This window comes from Anopheles arabiensis, chromosome 3 (genome assembly GCF_016920715.1).
Source record: "Anopheles arabiensis isolate DONGOLA chromosome 3, AaraD3, whole genome shotgun sequence".
NCBI lineage: Eukaryota > Metazoa > Arthropoda > Insecta > Diptera > Culicidae > Anopheles > Anopheles arabiensis.
In genome coordinates this window covers 13,828,684-13,845,746 of record NC_053518.1, presented here as the reverse complement: position 1 = coordinate 13,845,746, position 17,063 = coordinate 13,828,684, and the positions used below count along the sequence as shown (strand labels likewise).

The following is a 17,063-nucleotide window of genomic DNA, read 5'->3' as shown; positions in this document are numbered from 1 at the left end:
ACGTATAATTAATACATTTAAATTTTTAAAACAAGTTACAATAGTTACGAACTAGATTTTACCTATGAACTGGTCAGCTATTCTTATTTACTTCTTGCTTTTAACAGAATGTGGGTAAACATGTGACTTTAAATCTTAATATCTTGTAACAGATGGGGCATATTATCATGAAATTTTGCAAAAAGATCAACAAAATGATTCATATCTTTGTAATGTATGCGGTTTTTGCATTTTTTTTTGTTTTTTTCCTCTTTTATCGAACAATTCGTTGATACCAGATATTAGATTAGCATTTTATTAGCAGATATTAGTTAAAATATTATCTAAATGTAGATAATATTTGTTTACATACGTGAACAAGATACGTTGTTTACATGTTCGCTTTTCAACGAAGCAACCTGCTGAAAACTAAGTTATATACAACTGTTGTTTTTTTTTTTTCGATTCAATGATCAACACAAAGCAAAACAATGAAAATACAACAAGAAAGCAACCAACATTGCATTAAAAATAATTATATTCATCAACTTTTAGTGTGTTTTTGTTCAGTAACACTCCATTCCATATGGGCCATGGCTATCATATATGATAGCCATCAAAAAATGTAAACAAAAAGTGCTTGGTACACTTGGGACACGTGGGACACTTTACAGGGTTTTATTGGTCGGGTTCCCATGATTTTTTGGTGCGTTTCCACTATTTTTTGATCGTAACCCATAGATTTTTGGTTCGTTCCCATAAATTATTGGTATCGTCCAATCGGATATCAATACAAATAAAAAAAAATCTGTGAAACGGTCAAAAAATCGTGGGAACGCACCAAAAAAATATGGGCACCAACCAAAAATTGAGGGGAACCAACCAATAAATCGTGGAAAACCCTGTAGTGACTCCTTCTTACGTGAAATGAACTTAATGTAATGGGAATTGGACTATATAGCACTGCCTGACTATATATCTATGCTATACTAAGATCTATGCTATATTAAGCCGGTCTCATGGTACAGTCGTCAACTCGTACGATTTAACAACATGCCCTTCTTGAGTTCAAGCCTCGAATAGACCGTGCCGTCATACGCCATGCCGACTCTCCTGCTATGGGGGGTAATCCAAAAGTCATTGAAAGCCAACCCCACAAGTGATACTGGCAGACAGACCTTGACCGATAACGGTTGTTGAGCCAAAAGTAGAAGAAGAAGAAGATGCTCTACTAAAGCTATGTAGAATTTATTGTCTTACACTGTTTTCCGACTCAATTTTCAATGTGAACAGCATTATTCAAAACTTGCAAGATGTTTTTCAACAGCTGTCATTGTGTGTGACAGCTGGGCTGTTGCAAAAAACCTCTTGCGATTGTCGAATAATGTCGTTCACGTTAGAAACTGACCCGGAAAACGGTGTATTTCAAAACCACCAGTCGCTTAAAAGTGGAGTAGGAAGTATTCTTTACTTGTACCAAATGTTTGAGGAATGTGTTCTCAAGGTGATCAAGCTTGAGTTGATTAGGCAAACTAATTCAAACGATTTTGCTCTCATCTTTTTTAAATGTGCCTCTTCATTAGTACATGTTTTTAACCCAACCCCCCATACCGTTGCTTAGTGAACTTCCCTGTTGCGCACACACACTAATTTATTTGATTACAATGCTCTCTGTGGTGGCATTCGACGCATTTATGATACGGGGTAATAAATTATATGCACATATCATTATACTGCCCCAATCTGTATACCTCTGTACCTTTGGGGAATCAAAGATTGACAAAGCTTATACGCCGGCCGACCATCGCCAGGCTTGCTGCAAACCGTTTGCCAAATGTTTAAACCTACAGTGTAGGCTTGTTGCTACAACCTCTGGGGCTGGGTTTTTCCCGAATTTCGCCCCAACCGGTTGTAATGATCACGAATGGCGGATAATAAATTGATAGAACTCATTGGCATACGGCCCGTCTGCGTTGCTTTCACAATGTTTGATCGCTCCTCTTAATATTCATATCGCGTTATGAATTATTATGTTCACCGCCAAAAGTTACCCAGTCGTGTGTGAGTGTGTGTTTGTACGTTTTTTTTTTTCTTTTACTATGCGTGTTGTGTAATGGGAAAATTATTTAAAAAAACATCTCTAATGTTACCGTGTCGCTGGAATTTAATCCTTTAAATCGTATCATTTTGCTAACTCGAGGCGGTTGAAATGTGTTGTGGAAATTTGGCTTGTATAACATTGAGATTTTTGTCACTTTTTAGTTAAAAAAGAAAGCAATTTCGCTCTAAAAATAACACGTAGCTTGTAGCTTACAATTAAAATTATTTTTTATTCGTATATTTAATTATAATCTTGACAACGGCGAACACATAACCGCCCCAAAATAGTCCATATTCATCGCACAAAACCATACAGTATCGACGGGTTTTATTATCGATAATGTTGCCCATGCTGGCTTTGGGCCACGCAGAAATCGATCATAAAAATTGCCGAAGGCCGCGAGAGTAGGAGCAGCTGGAGAAGGGTCGTCGACAATGGTAACGGTTTTGCCGGCAGTGGCCCATACCCGCCACGATCGGCGAAAGCGTTGTGCGCAGTTCGAAAACGGTTCGCTTAGCCTCCTGGGCGTCTCGTTCCTAACAGTTCGATGCCTCATCCCTTGACCTAGTTGGAGTTTTTCGGGGTTCCATTACTTGCACCGCGATTGGAAGGCGCCCATTTGTTGCCTTCGAAGCACCTGGCGCAAACCTTCGCCCGTAAAACGTGATTTGTTTTTACTCAAGGTCGAAGATATCGACATGATATGATGGCGTACATGGGTTTTTTTGTTTTGCATGTTTCACTAATGAACGAATTCCTTTCCCAGCAAGTCGGATAACATTCTTTTTGACTGATAACCATTAAGCGATATTTACTGCAACTGTTCCAACTGTTGCTCGTTTCAAAATTGTTGAAAAAGGCAAAGTCGATCAGTCATTTCTCGTTTGCTCGTGTGGCGTTACCTATTTTGCATCTAAATTGTACCATCTCGCAGTTTGCAGTTGTTAAAAATCTAAATAATTGATTGCAAATAATTTGTTCCCACGCTCGATTGTGTGTTTCGAACTCCACTTACAGGTCTGATCTTAAACTGAAATGTGGTTCGTTATTAAAACAAAAAAAGGCAAATCTAAATGCAAAGCTTCTTCGTTCTGTCTGGTACCCTTTTGCTGCCCTTTGCGCCCGCCCTGACTGACTGGCTCATAAATAAAAGAAATCGCATTCGTCACTCAATTAAACATCGACCGTGATCACGCCACGATCACGTGTTGCTGGTAGGAATTTTTAGACACAGATTTGTACTACCTACCTGCTCAGGGAAATAACAATCGTGCGGGGTGAAGTTCAGGCTGTTTTGCCTCGATACTCTCCCTTTGAAATGTGTAAATGTGCAGCAATTTTCACCAGCTGTCCGCGGAATAATCCTGCCCGGGTAAGACAAATCGCCATCTCTAAGCCGAGCCCAACCATCTACGTCAGTGGGTGAGGGACCCAATATGGATGACGCTTGTTGACAAGTTGTTGCCCGGTAATTGTCGGGCCTGTCACAGAACAGAAGCAGATCTTTGCGCGGCAAAACAACAACAAAACCGGTACCACCACATCCGATCGCGATGGTTGTGGAAAATTGGTCCGGGATCTCCCCCATGGGAGGTAGCTGTTACTGCTGCTGCTACTTGTCAATTAGCTGGCGCTATGCGATTAATCGACTTCCAATGTGTCGTCGTACGGCGCCTCGCACGATCAATCACGCCCGTTGGGGGAATATGTGTGAACCACTATATCGTCGTCGTCAGCTTGCACGGAACAGGTTTCCGGGCAGGCCGTAGTACCGATGGACTGATCGCGCAGAGTCGCAGTCGCATGCACCGGGTGATGAATGGTTGGATGTGTTTGTGTTTTTTCCTTCCTTCCTCTGCTGGCTGGATTTGCCTGGCCGCCGTCTGTGACTAATTTCCACGAGTTTCTAATTGGACGTATCGCATGCGCACCAGGCACCGACGGTGGTGGAATTCGTATTAGTGATCTATTAATCATATACCTAGGGATGGTCCAGACTGGATACAGTTGCCGCCAGGCCCTAAAGGGGATAAAAACTGGGTGTGGTGTTATTTCGGTACATCACGCACGCTTTTAACACCTGGCAGATGTGATGAGTTGCGGCGTTAATTAATTCTTTTTCTCGCCCTTTGTTTTTCATTTTGCAGGAATCTTCCGAAAGATAGTCACACTGGCCACCCCGGGTGATACGGTACCGCCCGTTCTGTGGCGTTCCAGACGAAAAGCCGGTAAGTGTTTGATGTAGTAAACTTGCGGGTTTTTCTATGTTTGCTTTGGGATTAGATTTATTTTTAGTGTTTATTTTCCTTCCGATGTGTTGTAGAACTTTGCTTTTATCGTGTGTTTTTTGTGATGCTTCAATGTTGTACAAACATTGCATGGGCTTTCCCGAAATTCGTTTGACGAACGTCTATATGTATTCTACAACACACAGGTCGAATCCTATCAATTTACACAAGGTCGAATTCTATCAAACTTCACATTAGCTCCATTTCACATTAGACAACCGTACCGTTGAATGGTAGAGATTTGAGGAATCGGTTCCTTTCCAGCAGTGGACAATCGTAGAACGCGATCACATCCACCTCCCAGCGGGTGAACGTCATAAACTTTACCGGTATCTTTGAACTGTCGGCAAACGTCAGGAACGGTTGCAGCTGTCCATCCATGGTGACTTGCACTACGCCGTTCTGGAACACTTCCAACACTACTACCGTTGGATGGGACCGGGAAAGAATGTGTGGTGTTTGTGCTTCACCGAGCAGCGCGTTCTTATGTTCGTTCGCTGCCGTACGAGTCTGCCGTCTTCCAGCGCTCCACGAGTTACCTAATCCTCCGAGCACTGCGAGCGGAATAAACATTCAACTCAGGAAAAAACACTCTTCAACTGTTCGGAATTAGTGATCTTACCTATCTCTATGTAAGTCGTCGTCGTTGTCGTACGTCGTTGTCGTACGGGTAGAGCGTTGCACCGAATCGCGTGTGGGCGCTCTGCCCAACAAACCCAAGACGGAAGTACATGGAGTTCTTGGTGTAGCCAACGTTACGCAAATCTGCTACCGAAAAGTACTCGTTTGGGCCATTGTATCCTGCCATATTTTCAAACTGCTTGCAGCCTCTTATCGCTAGTGGGGAATAACAGAATAGCAAGAAGTAAAATGATCTCTAACCATTGCGATCCTTATCCATTTTACTTACCGTCGAAAGAGTTTTGGAAAAATGTATCACTTTGGCACAAGCTTGCTGCCACAAGGCTCGCCCAAACTAGCAACGATTTCATTTTGCAGCTGGTGTTGTACAATGTGTTTCACACTTTCAAGCTCACTACTGAATGGCCTTTAGTGTGGGGACTGCTGTTATATAGACCAAGCTTCAAAACAGCTTTGCCCCCCCAAGTGGGGCATTATTATATTTGCTGATAAGCTGCAAAGGATTTCAACTGTTCCTAGAACTATCTCAAGATCTACCTGCTTGTTCCCGCTGTTGTCATCAAATCTAATCGCAGAGATTGTCTTGAAAAATCTAACCGAGCGATTAGACATACCGTGCCTATTTCACATCAGCTTGTCAAAGTAATTTCACGCCGTCATGTATGTGTTCGGCTGGCTGTAGAAAAGAAAGTAAGAGAGATAATTTCTTTTCATGAGCATCCTTTGATAGGCAATTATTGAAAAACAGTTATCCGGAATTTTCGCCATGACGAACGAAGACATGCGGGTAGGGATGTTTTTAAGATCTATCTCCGATTTACATCAATTACTCTTCAGTTGTCGCAGAAAATTGTTGGAGTAGAGCTTTTGCTTCATGTTGGTCCAGAAAAAATCGGAACAGGGCATTCTTTTTGGTGTTCTAATTATTGTCAAACAGAATTTGTTCTCTAATTCTGTCAATCAAATTTTGTTTGTTGACTCATGAGTTACTATTATTGAAAGTACAATTTACGTTTCGTTTATCTACACCCATGTAAAATCTGCAATTTTTGTCAATTTTTGAATGCAAACGTTGTCACAATTTTAAGATATTATTGATATCAGAAATTAGCAAAGTCGGCTCTCTTGCAAAATTCATTTAAATATTTTACAGTATAATGTGAAGAGAACATTATGTACTGCACTACTTCAATTTTGGACGCCCACTAAGGCAATTTACAAAGTTTTCAGAGTTCAATTAGGCCAATTGTTTATACAGCGGATGTTGTATCTACATAAGATTGAAAGTTTTGACAAGAGTTTACTTAAGAAGTCGAAAGAATTCCAATTGAACTCTACAGACATTCATCGTAGTTTTAAATGAAAAAAACTAAAAAAACTGAAAGGCGAGTATTAACCTTCAGAGATTTTTTAAAAAAATACATAATGTACTTTGCTTGAAAAGATAGGTGACACTCATGATTATGGAATTTGTAAAGCTAATCATTACTGAATGAATAATGTTTTGCTGCTTGAATTTGTTTATTCAAAATTAATTGCCGATAAAGTCACACAACCGAAACTCGGCACCAGTGCGTCTCGGTTTCGGAAAGGTAAACAAAAAATCACCCGAAAACCATGCGCAACTAAACTTGGTTCTCATTCGCTCCCCTCCTCAATGAGCCAGACACCGATAACGCGCAATTTTTCAGACAGTGGCGTACGCGGGGTACACAATAAGCGGCGCAAGCGATAACTGACCTTTTCCTTTTTCCCCATCGTCGTATGATGCAACTTCAGCGGCTTTCTGTGTTATTTCGCCGCGGTTCAGTACTCGTAAACCGCGACTGGTGGTAACTGTAACGATAGAACTTTTTGCCAAGTGAATGCGCGTCCGGGTCGGGCCTTGGCATTGGAGTTGGAGTTGCTGGGCGGGGAAAGTAAGGAACGATTCGTCATCAGTTTGCAATGCGCAGTATGCGATTTATGTGTGAGATTTGAAGCTCCCAGCACTCGAATGGTTTACCGTTACGCGCGCGCGCGATCGTATTGAATCGTTTCCTTATGCTGTCCTATCCTTTTTGTTTTTTTGCTGACTGTGTCGTTTGCTGTACGGGCACGGTTGATTGAACTGTCTAGCAATGTTTTAATTGCAAATTTTGTACTTTTTTCTTCAATTGTGTATTTGTTTTATTGACCTCTCAAACAATATCATGTCGAATGATTAATATCATCATTTTCTTCTTTGATTATTTGCAGGTAAGTTGAAGCAATGGGTACAAGGACAATGTACAGAATGTCGTATTCAAATCTGACTGTGAGTAACCTCCACCTCTGCATGCTCTGGGTATTTTAGATTCTTTGCTAAAGCATAATTTTCTATCAGTTGCTAATACTCATCCTCTGTTTATTTCACCATCAAGCATTACTTATTGTTTGCAAACAAATAATTCTATTAAGTGCGTTCGGAACACTATTTCGAATGTTGTTTTTAATTTTCTATGCTGCCAATGGATAACTTTGGTCCTTTCGTACATTTTCCGCCGCCGTTTATTAGTTTGATGGAGTCGCCTAGTACTATGATTTTTTAGCGGTACTATGAGCAATTTTTTAGCATTGACTAGCAGATTGACCAATTTTGTTAAAGAAACCAATGTTCCAGCAGCATGCGTTGCAATTACTCTTATACTTCTACTTACATTGTTTATTTAACGCCATTACCTTATTACTCCGGGGCGGTCCCGTGGTACAGTCGTCAACTCGAACAACTCAATAATATATGCCCGTCATGGGTTCAAGACCGTCCTCCCGTAACAAGGGATTGACTATCCGGCTGCGTGGTAATGAATAAAGTCTCAAAAGGCAGTGTATAGGCCGGCAGTCCGCGTAGGACGTCTCGCCAAATAGGAGAAGAAGAACCTTATTACTCCACGATGTTACTCTATAGTAAAAAAATGCTGGATGTAGTAGATTAAAATATCAAAACATTCAAGAGGATGCCGAACGCCTATCAGCCTATGAATACACATCCGGAATGTATTAAAATAGGTCTCGTAAACCCCTGCTTAAAGCCGGTATGAACCCTCAGGTTACGATTCTAGATTAAAAAGGCGAATGATATCAACAGACTCAATGTCTCTTCAAAAATCATCATACATTATCAACATGATAAATCATAATTTTAAAGAAGACAAAAGTCAATTTTTAATGTTTAATGATGAAAATTTAAAATAATATCATTTCGCTTCAAATATAGAAATTAACAAAAAATTGTCATCACATTGCTCTCACTAAATTAGTTGTCATTTATATGCACCTTGAATTCAATCAGTTAATATGACATTGTTTTTATAGTAAAACTACCACATCCTGCTGTCTTTACGAATGTGGCGCAAAACTATCACAAAACCCCAAGGAAGTTAGATAGAGCACGGGTACAAATGTTTATAGTAAACATTGCGTTAATGGTGTTTGAAGAAATAGTATTTTTTATATTTTTGAAATCATCTATTGAATAGAAAAAAAGGTTTACAAGTGACACAAATCAATTAGAAGCCAAGTTTCTGATAAATTCTATTGATATCGATGCGACAACCTCTTTCCATTTATAATAAACCCATTCATTTCCCTTCCCAAAACAATATCTTTAAGCATAACCACATTATCTCTTGCAATTCTTATGTCTTGTTTTATGAACTTTTGCGTCTAACGTTTATTATGCATCGCTCGATTCGTGTTCACCGTCCACAATATCTCGATATCGCCTTTACTAAATTCGTGGTGCAAGATCGAATTGAACATTGCACGCAATTCGCTCTGCCCATGCTCACCACGACGTTGGGTAGCATCATATGCTCACCCGCGAGAGCGAGAGTCGCGAAAGGCACACACGAACCGACCAGGCCAGCCGGCCGAGAGCCGAGAGACAAACGGTCTCGGGATGATGTTTTTGTTACGAACGCGACCATAAGGGCGAATCCGTTGTGCCAAGGCGCAACCCCCGGGGGAGGTGTGGGATATGGGAGGGGGAGGGTGCCACGACGAGCGAATGTTGTTGGGGTCTCCTTTGCTCGCTCGCGCTCCCTTTTCGTCGGGCGCACTATGGGATTCGCTGCTTGGCGATCGTTTGCTGTTGCTTACAGTGCCGGCCGCCGGAGTTCTCCGACAGGCATCCGACACACATTCCACGCGACGGTCGAGTTCGAACCGCCGGACGGGTCGGACGTGTGCTCTTGGTTTGCTTACAGCTTGCGGACGAGCGACAGTGAGTGTCTCGTCGTCTGAGCCACTGTGTGCGGGAGAAAATCCGTTTTGACATAAACTCGTCAGCAGAGGACGGACGGACGGAAACAGCGTTACTCTGGTAGTTACACACCGATCAAAGCCAGCGCGCGCGCGTGGTTCTATTTTTGATTCCACGCTTCTTCATTATTTTGTTTTTGTGTGTCTTCATCTGTAAACCCGGTGTGCGTTTTGCGGAATTATTTGGTGATTTTCGAGGTTTGAATAGGAGCAAAGGTCGGTCGGTCGCGTCGCGTCGGTCAGTTAGAGTTGAGTAGAACTATCATCGTAGTGCCCCCGCGATCCCAGTGGAGTACTTGCACCCAGTCGTGTCGGCGGATGTGTACTCACGCGCGTGTGTGTGTGCACGGTGCGAAAGTGATAAATAATATTGGCCCGCGCAAAGGGCACGAGCGAGCGCACGCGGGCGGAAAGGAAGCGCAAAATGAATAGTTTATTAAGTTATGCACTGCGGGGGGAAGGGAAAGGGCCAAGTGCTACTGCCGGGATTGGCACACACAGTAGTGAGTAAGCAAAGTGTACTTAAGCGAAGTGTGTGTGTGTGTATTTCTGTGTGAAGTGGTTGTGTTGGTGCGAACGGCGAAACGGTGCAGCAAGTCAGTCAGGCTCGTTTCATGCATTCAAATGCACTTAAGTGCATCAAGTGTGGCGAGAGTGTGTTGTTTTTGAAGAAGAAGAAAAAAAATATCGAAAAATGAGCAGAGAAAGTGTAACCAGAACCGTAAAACGAAAGATGACACGCAGCCACACATTGCACGCACAGTGCAGTAAAGAAAAAATAGTAACACTTCTTGCAAGTGGCACAAAGTTCGTGTTCCGGCGTTGGTTTGGGTGCGGTGCGGTGCGCATCCCTTGCTGTGGTGTGTTGGAGGTTGAAGAAAAGGGCGAGAGTGGGAAAACGGGAAAATAAGGCAAACGAAATCGTCTTGCGGCGGCGGTGGGGCCTCGTGCGTTTGCCGAACCGGTACGGCGGCGTGCACACTGTTGTTTTGTTTACTTTTTACCCTTTGTCTTCAAGAAGCGCACACGTTGTCGCATCGCGGCTCTGGCAGCTTGCTCTTTACTCGCCAAAGCGGATGAAGGTTGTAGTGATGGAGGGGGGAGGGGGGGCTGCAGCGTATGGCCACCCATCAATACACATCCGTAAGTCGGCGCCCGACGGAACACAAACCGTGTCCCGAAAACAGATCGTCAAGAAAACGACGTCCCTGCAGCCCTTATGCTTTTTTCTTCTCCCGCTGTCCTTATGGTTTTGAGCTGCGGCGAAATCATCAGCATCATCCTCCAATTTGTACGATTGAGGATTGGCAAGACGATGAAGGCGACGCGCGATGTGTGTTGTTGTGGTCCTCCCGTTTTGTTTTTCGTCCTTTCCCGGCTATGGGTATGGGGAATGGTGGAGCGCGGCTCGGTTACTCCCGTTCAGCTCCGTTTGGCTTTGTTGTCTTATTGCAGCACCGTGATGTTTATTTATAATTTTGCTCAATTTTATGCGATTGTTTTTTTTTTTTTTTTTTTTTTGGGGGAGGTCTGCTTCGTATCTTCTTTACGCGCGATACCGATGGACGGAACTTTGGTCGGCATAGAAGGAGCGTGTTGTATCTGTTCCCCTTGGCCGCTGCGCCTAGAAGACGTGACGTTTTGTTTTATTGGTTTGAAATTTAAAATTCCTAGTACCGCACGTACTTATTCCTCCCCTGGTGTGACGGTACACGAAACCAAACAACGGTTGGAAAATTGTACCATTGATCACGGTCGGAAAAGAGAAATGTGTGTGTGTGTGTTTTTTTGCATCAAAAATGTTCGGTGAAGTGGAGAAAGTAACAACAATAAACGAAGTTTGAACGTCGTTCATACGAGAGCACATCGAGAATGAAAGGGCTTCTGGTGTGATTTTGAGATGTTCTGAGTATGATTGCCGCGTTAATTTTTTCTTTTGTTTATTTTTGGTTATTTTTCATATCATATATGAAATATCAAATATCATAATAGTAAACATAAGTAAAGCAAAAGTAAAAGAAATTAAAAAAGTTACAATTACTGAAAAAAACCCGCAAATTTTTGACGTTTGACGTTTTGACGTCATTTCATTTCAAACCAAAAGAGGAATAGGGAACTATTCAGTGAAATAGCTCAAGAGCTCAAAATTAGTTAGTTATTAAAATTTATACATAATAGGTCCTTATTTTTTATGGGCATATTTGTGAAATTATTGGGCAATTTCAAACAAAAATTAAGTTATTTTTATGTTTCCGGAAAATATTCGTTAAACGATTTCTTGTCTATTTTCCAATGTTTTTGTTTTATTATTTGAATTATGCCAATAGACATAATATATCAAAAAAATTGCGAAAAAACCCCAAAATAATCTTTAAACCCCTCTGAAAAGGGAAAATTTTGAAAAGGAATGATATCTGTCAGTAGAAACATTTGTGTGACTTCCATTCAATATTTCAATTTCCATGTTTACGCTTCCTCTGTTCGCACTTAGTTCGCATCTTATAAATACTATGTTCAACCGATGCTGACAACCCCTGCACCGGTGTCGCCATTTACACACAAACACTAGGGCAGGCCTGCCATGCACCAGAACCAATTAGTCGACCCTGGTTGGCAGCTTAATCCCTTCGACCGCTGAAGTGGATGTCTTACCAAATTGTGAAACGATTGTGCGAGCGCAAGAGCCCCCTTTGCCCAGCGAACTCTTCACGGGCAATAGAGCCCTGAGTATCACGTGTGTTTGGTTCATTATTGCTCATCGAGAGAAGCCGATCTATTGGAGGGGGGGGGGGGGTCGGCTTGCTGCCAGCAAAACGCCGGAACGTTAAAAATGATCGATTGAATGTTCCGAAGCCCCCACCGAGCGCCGCCTCCGTTGCGCATCGTTTAATGCAGCAGAGCAGAAGAAATTGTCGGCCGGTTTGCAACTGACATACGATCAGCGGGTTCTGGTCGCGCTTTGCGCCCTGCGTAATGATGCGAAAACGGGAAGAGCACGGGGAATTTCTGTCCGTATGTGTGTGTGTGTACCGGATCCAGAAACGTTGGGCAACTAATTCGCCTTAGAAGGTTTGAAACAAGTGAAACGGTTGCATTTCCTTCCGTTGGGGAAGAGGGAATATGAGACTGCGAGAACAGAGCGATGAAAATGTTTTGTATTATTGGGGAGCAATAATGTTGCGGAGAGGTTAATTGGTACAAAAATAAAACACACGCTTTGCCTGTGTTCGTCTGCAGCGCAATTCACTTGCTGTGGTTAATGATCCACTAAGGGCATTTTCCACCGGGAGAGAGCAAACAATCTCGTTAACTTTACTCGCAAGCAATTTGTAATGCATTGCGCGCAGAGAGACGTGTGGATATCAATTTTGATGTTGATCGTTTCACAACTTGGAAGAAATTATTCATTTTCGTTGTGCATAGCAACATGTAGGTAGATGACGTGGTTAATGCGTTTAAACGCTATTTCGTTATTCGTTTTTACTTATGTTTAGCAACTTAGTTTATGTTGTACTATTTACACTTAACGGACAATGGCCAAACTCATTAAGGCCGGGGTACATTGTCCGTACTCGCTAGTCTAATTTTTATTTCCACTAGCGCATTTGGCGGCGGCTGGTGGAAGCTTTTTTTGTCATCGAGGATGACCACTTCCTCATTTAAGTGGTTCTTTTAACTTTTTTTCAATGTGAAAATCATTATAATACTTGCACAAAATATTTATCTAGCAATTACCAAGCTTTTCCAGTCCAGTTTAAATAATAAACATGGAAAATAACATATTTTCTGAAGCGGCTTCAAATTGATTGGCAAAATGCTTCGGTCAGCCACCGCAAGATGCGTTAGTGAAAATCGAAATTACACTAGCGAGTGCGTACAATGTACCCCGGCCTTTATGATTGAAACTAATAGTAAACCAGCTGCCACAGGGAAGGAATGCAAGTTCTTTATGAAAAGTCCTCAACATTGCTTTTCAAGCACAGTACAAAATGTACTTTAAATTGTGCCGGAAACGTAAATGCAATCCAAATCTTACACATCCAGTACAGTTCAAGGTTAGATTGGTGCGATAGACCGCAACCTGTACACTGCACTCGAAAAGTCGTCCTCCACTTTCGCCTGTGCGCTGGTGCTGCTGGTTTCGCGAAAAAGCGTCATCGACGCCGATGATGCACCAGCATTCAGTCCGTTACCATGGCGGCATATTGCCCGGCCCGTACGCCGCACACCTTCTGTTCTGTATCGTGGCCGACACCGACAGCTGGTCACGAACACCGAACGCAACAAATAAGCTCTAATTAAACTAAACTCGCGTACCACAACACCACTCGAGGATGGTCAACACGACAACGACGATGATGATGACGACGACGACAAACTACACCGTCCCATCTCTCCTGCCCACGGGAAGGGAAGCAAAAGGGTCCGAGGCCCATCAGCTCATGGCTGAGAGCGAGTGCGAGGCAATGGTGGTGGGCGCGCTGATATTGATTAGTGTATTCCGTTGTACGAGTGCGCCATGTGACCGTGTGGACGCCATTTCGCCGACGAGACGTTAAGCGTCGGTCGGGGACACATTGGGTGCGACAGGGCAACGCCTGGCTCGAGATCCAATGCTCTTCCGACTTTGTCTGCTGTTTAAAATTGTATTGGTCAACGCCCCATCTTTACGCTCCCATTCCCATTACCAATCACTCCGACACTTCTGTTACAGTATGGCACGAATTGTATGGTGTGTATTATTTTGGGACACTTATTCATTCGAGCCTGTGGGGATATCCCTGGGCAGAGCGCGCCGTCAACCAATCGATCGGCCAATCGATCCGGCGGAAACAGACACACTTTGCACGTGCAAATCAACCACCATGATTGTATGTGTGTTTGTACGCGGTCCGCCAGGGCACACTCATTAAGATGATGCACCCTTCAGTGCATCCATTAGACGGTATGCACAGTGTTAGGCTGCTCCGGCATCTACTCCCATCTGCCTATTTCCCTTCCCGCCTTTCCTGAGGTCATGCACACCACGTGTGCGTTTGTGCATTAGGGCGATGATTCGTTCAGGATCTCTGGCTCTGTGCACTAGCCCGCAATCAATAGACGATGTTGTGTACGATGTGTGGCGATATTTTGCCGCATGTCGTTGTGGAACATTTGTGTAGTACCGTTTCGCCATTTGTCGACCCGAGATGTCGCACCGCGCTCTACGGCTTGGTTATTTTGTTATCGGTTTTGCGAAAGTATGTGTGTGCTATTGCGTTGCTAATGTATGATTGACCACCTTGTCTCTCGCAAAGAGATTAGAATAATAATTTCAAGATTGCTCGGCGTGTGAAAATACATCAGGCATTTGTAGCTTTCAACGCATTTGTAGCTTTCGAGTGGTAGTTGTAGCGTGAATCACACACTAGCAATGATCTCATGGGAGTTTGAGGATTGAGTAGCATTAATGATTTTGTTGATCAGTTTATGAATCATCAGTTTTCAGCTAACTCAATTCAATTTATCAATGGTAAAAAATTAAAACTTTTCTTTTAGAACGAACCTTAAAATGTACCTTAATGTCTTAACGATGAATGATATATTTCTTACAATTTGGAATCATAGATGGTTATTTATATTAAACCTTTGTTAAAAATAACCTTTTCTTCAAAATTCTATCTGTAACAATTAGAACTAATTTTTGATTAGATAAAACTACAAAATCTCATCGAACCAGTTTGAAAAATTAATTCTGGAACTGGTCCAGCCGATTTCAATAACCCAAGACCGCAAGCCATCAGCCATCAAGAAGCTCACCGTAAACATGATGCCCTTGCGCTGGGTAAAATAGTTTGGCTTCCACACAGGCGAACCCATTTTTAAGCTCCATTTAATTTGTTTCGCATTATCCGTGAACTCTCTCTCCGGTGACCGTTGACCTCGGACAAATGTGATGTTAATTTTCCGACACTTTAAACCCGTAGCTTTTGGCATCGTTTCAAAAGGTTTCTGTTTGTGTCCGTTGGAACATGTTGACCTGCTATTTTTCTCTGTACAACTTGTGTTGTTCAGATGTTGTGTGTACTACTTTTTAGGTACTATTCTGACAGGGGAAAACATGCCTGGTATGGTGCATTACGCAAAGGAATTAGAAATAGGATACAAAAAAATAACTTTCAATTTTTGTTCATGCAAAACAGGTTTAAGAATTCTTACACAAGGACCTTATCTTTCTCACTCCTTATCTTCTGTTCGGCCAATAATAATCATTTACTTCAAAAAGGTTTCTTTCGCTATCGTCTTCACATCCTTACTTTGCACTCTGTCTATTAAATCATCATCATCTGTTCCTTCAATTTACCTTGTGTTTAAACACATCCTTTCCGTTCCGATCATTCTTTCCGATCATGCATCGATGTTTAATTACACTTTCAAACCGCCACTGACAAACACGTTTCTACCAGGGCCGTTCTGCTAGAAACTCTTGTTGGATGTGTATGTGTCTGTATATGTCAACCTTTATTGTATGTGTGTGAGTGTGTGTGTGTATGTGCATCCCGCTGGCTCGGGCTGAAGAGGTTATTTGCATTTTGATCCTCGATCCTCCTCTTCTCTTTCAGATATTCACAAACTTTGGAGACCGAATGACGCAGTCCGTTTGCTCGGTACCAATTGGACGCTTGCACGCAAACTAGGTAAAGCTAGCCAAAACTGGTCGCCCCTCCCCCTCTTCCACCTTTCCTTCCCTTCCAGGCCACTTCATCACTGTTGCAAATTCTTTCCACTCCAGTGCCGGTTCCGGAAGCTGACAAGCGAGCGCGTGTGTCTGTGCTTTGTGCACGATCGTTCAATACTTCCCGTGTCTGTTTTGGGGATAACTAACGCACACCAAAACGGCTAACTCATGCCTGGAACGCGGGCTTGGTTGTTTGCTGCCAGCCATTGTTTTTGCATTTCATTCCCGCTTATTGAATGTAGTTTTTCTCGCTTCCCTTTCTTTGAGGCTTCATCTCGGGAAAATCATATGTAGTGTTTTGTTTGAATTTTTGAACTGTTTTGTGATGGGTGGGTACTACATGCAGAATAGCTGCAAACGAAACCCCGTACTGGATGGCTGACTTTATGGGTTTGAATGGGTTACCCACTGCTACAGCATTCAAACCCCCGCCGGTAATGTCAAACATTTGGCATGTTTTTGGTGTGTGTTTGATTGTATTGTACGGTTGATCTAGCACAAACGCTGAACAATCTAGCTGAACGGAACTGTTTCAAAGCTCGAGTTGAAGCTGATGATGAAAAAAGACACAATCGTTATTTCATAAACTGCTTCGATCTATGTTGGAACTATGGGAAAAAGTTTTACTTCCGACGGGTTCAACTTAGCAGGAGTTTTACTACAATCAAGCTACAGTTAATGATCTATAAAAGAAATGACAAAAAAAATTAATTAAATTTGTAGTTGATAAAACTTCAATTACAAATTTAATTAATGTTTTTTGTCATTTTTTTGTTATTTTTGATTAAAATCTTTTAAACAACTAAATTTATACACAATGTTTTATAGATAAAATACGATCTTGTCGTATTTAATATACTTCTTGTACTCAACATCAACCCATAGAGTCGGTGGTACGCGTTCGGCTTAATACTTGTGTCTTGTTAGTCTTAGTTAGTCTAATTGAACATAAATTAACTGAGTGTAGTAAAATCTTTTCTATACCTTTTTTTATGGTCCTATGAATTTTAGCCCTTCTTTGTAAGATGAGACGTGCTCAAGATGGTAATTGCTC

General features: G+C 42.2%; 1 protein-coding gene and 1 long non-coding RNA gene across 13 annotated transcripts in view; one reads left to right on the top strand and one right to left on the bottom strand.

The window, feature by feature from the left end:
* Positions 1-17,063, top strand: part of LOC120903503 (dual 3',5'-cyclic-AMP and -GMP phosphodiesterase 11-like) — a 101,119-nt gene that overhangs the window by 29,449 nt on the left and 54,607 nt on the right. For 4 of the 12 annotated variants that reach the window (XM_040312972.1, XM_040312971.1, XM_040312980.1 and 1 more), the window contains 2 exons: positions 4,228-4,308; positions 15,894-15,968. In XM_040312972.1, the coding sequence (XP_040168906.1) occupies positions 4,228-4,308; positions 15,894-15,968 (156 nt within the window). Of the gene's footprint in view, positions 1-4,227; positions 4,309-9,178; positions 9,353-9,599; positions 9,795-15,893; positions 15,969-17,063 lie in introns of those variants that run through there. The other 8 variants (XM_040312978.1, XM_040312977.1, XM_040312973.1 and 5 more) reach the window with 5 other exon arrangements.
* LOC120903506 lies at positions 4,360-5,404 on the bottom strand. The gene is made up of 3 exons (XR_005739611.1): positions 5,279-5,404; positions 4,991-5,205; positions 4,360-4,922 (listed from the first exon to the last, which is right to left on the bottom strand). It is a non-coding gene; the product is annotated as an uncharacterized LOC120903506 (long non-coding RNA).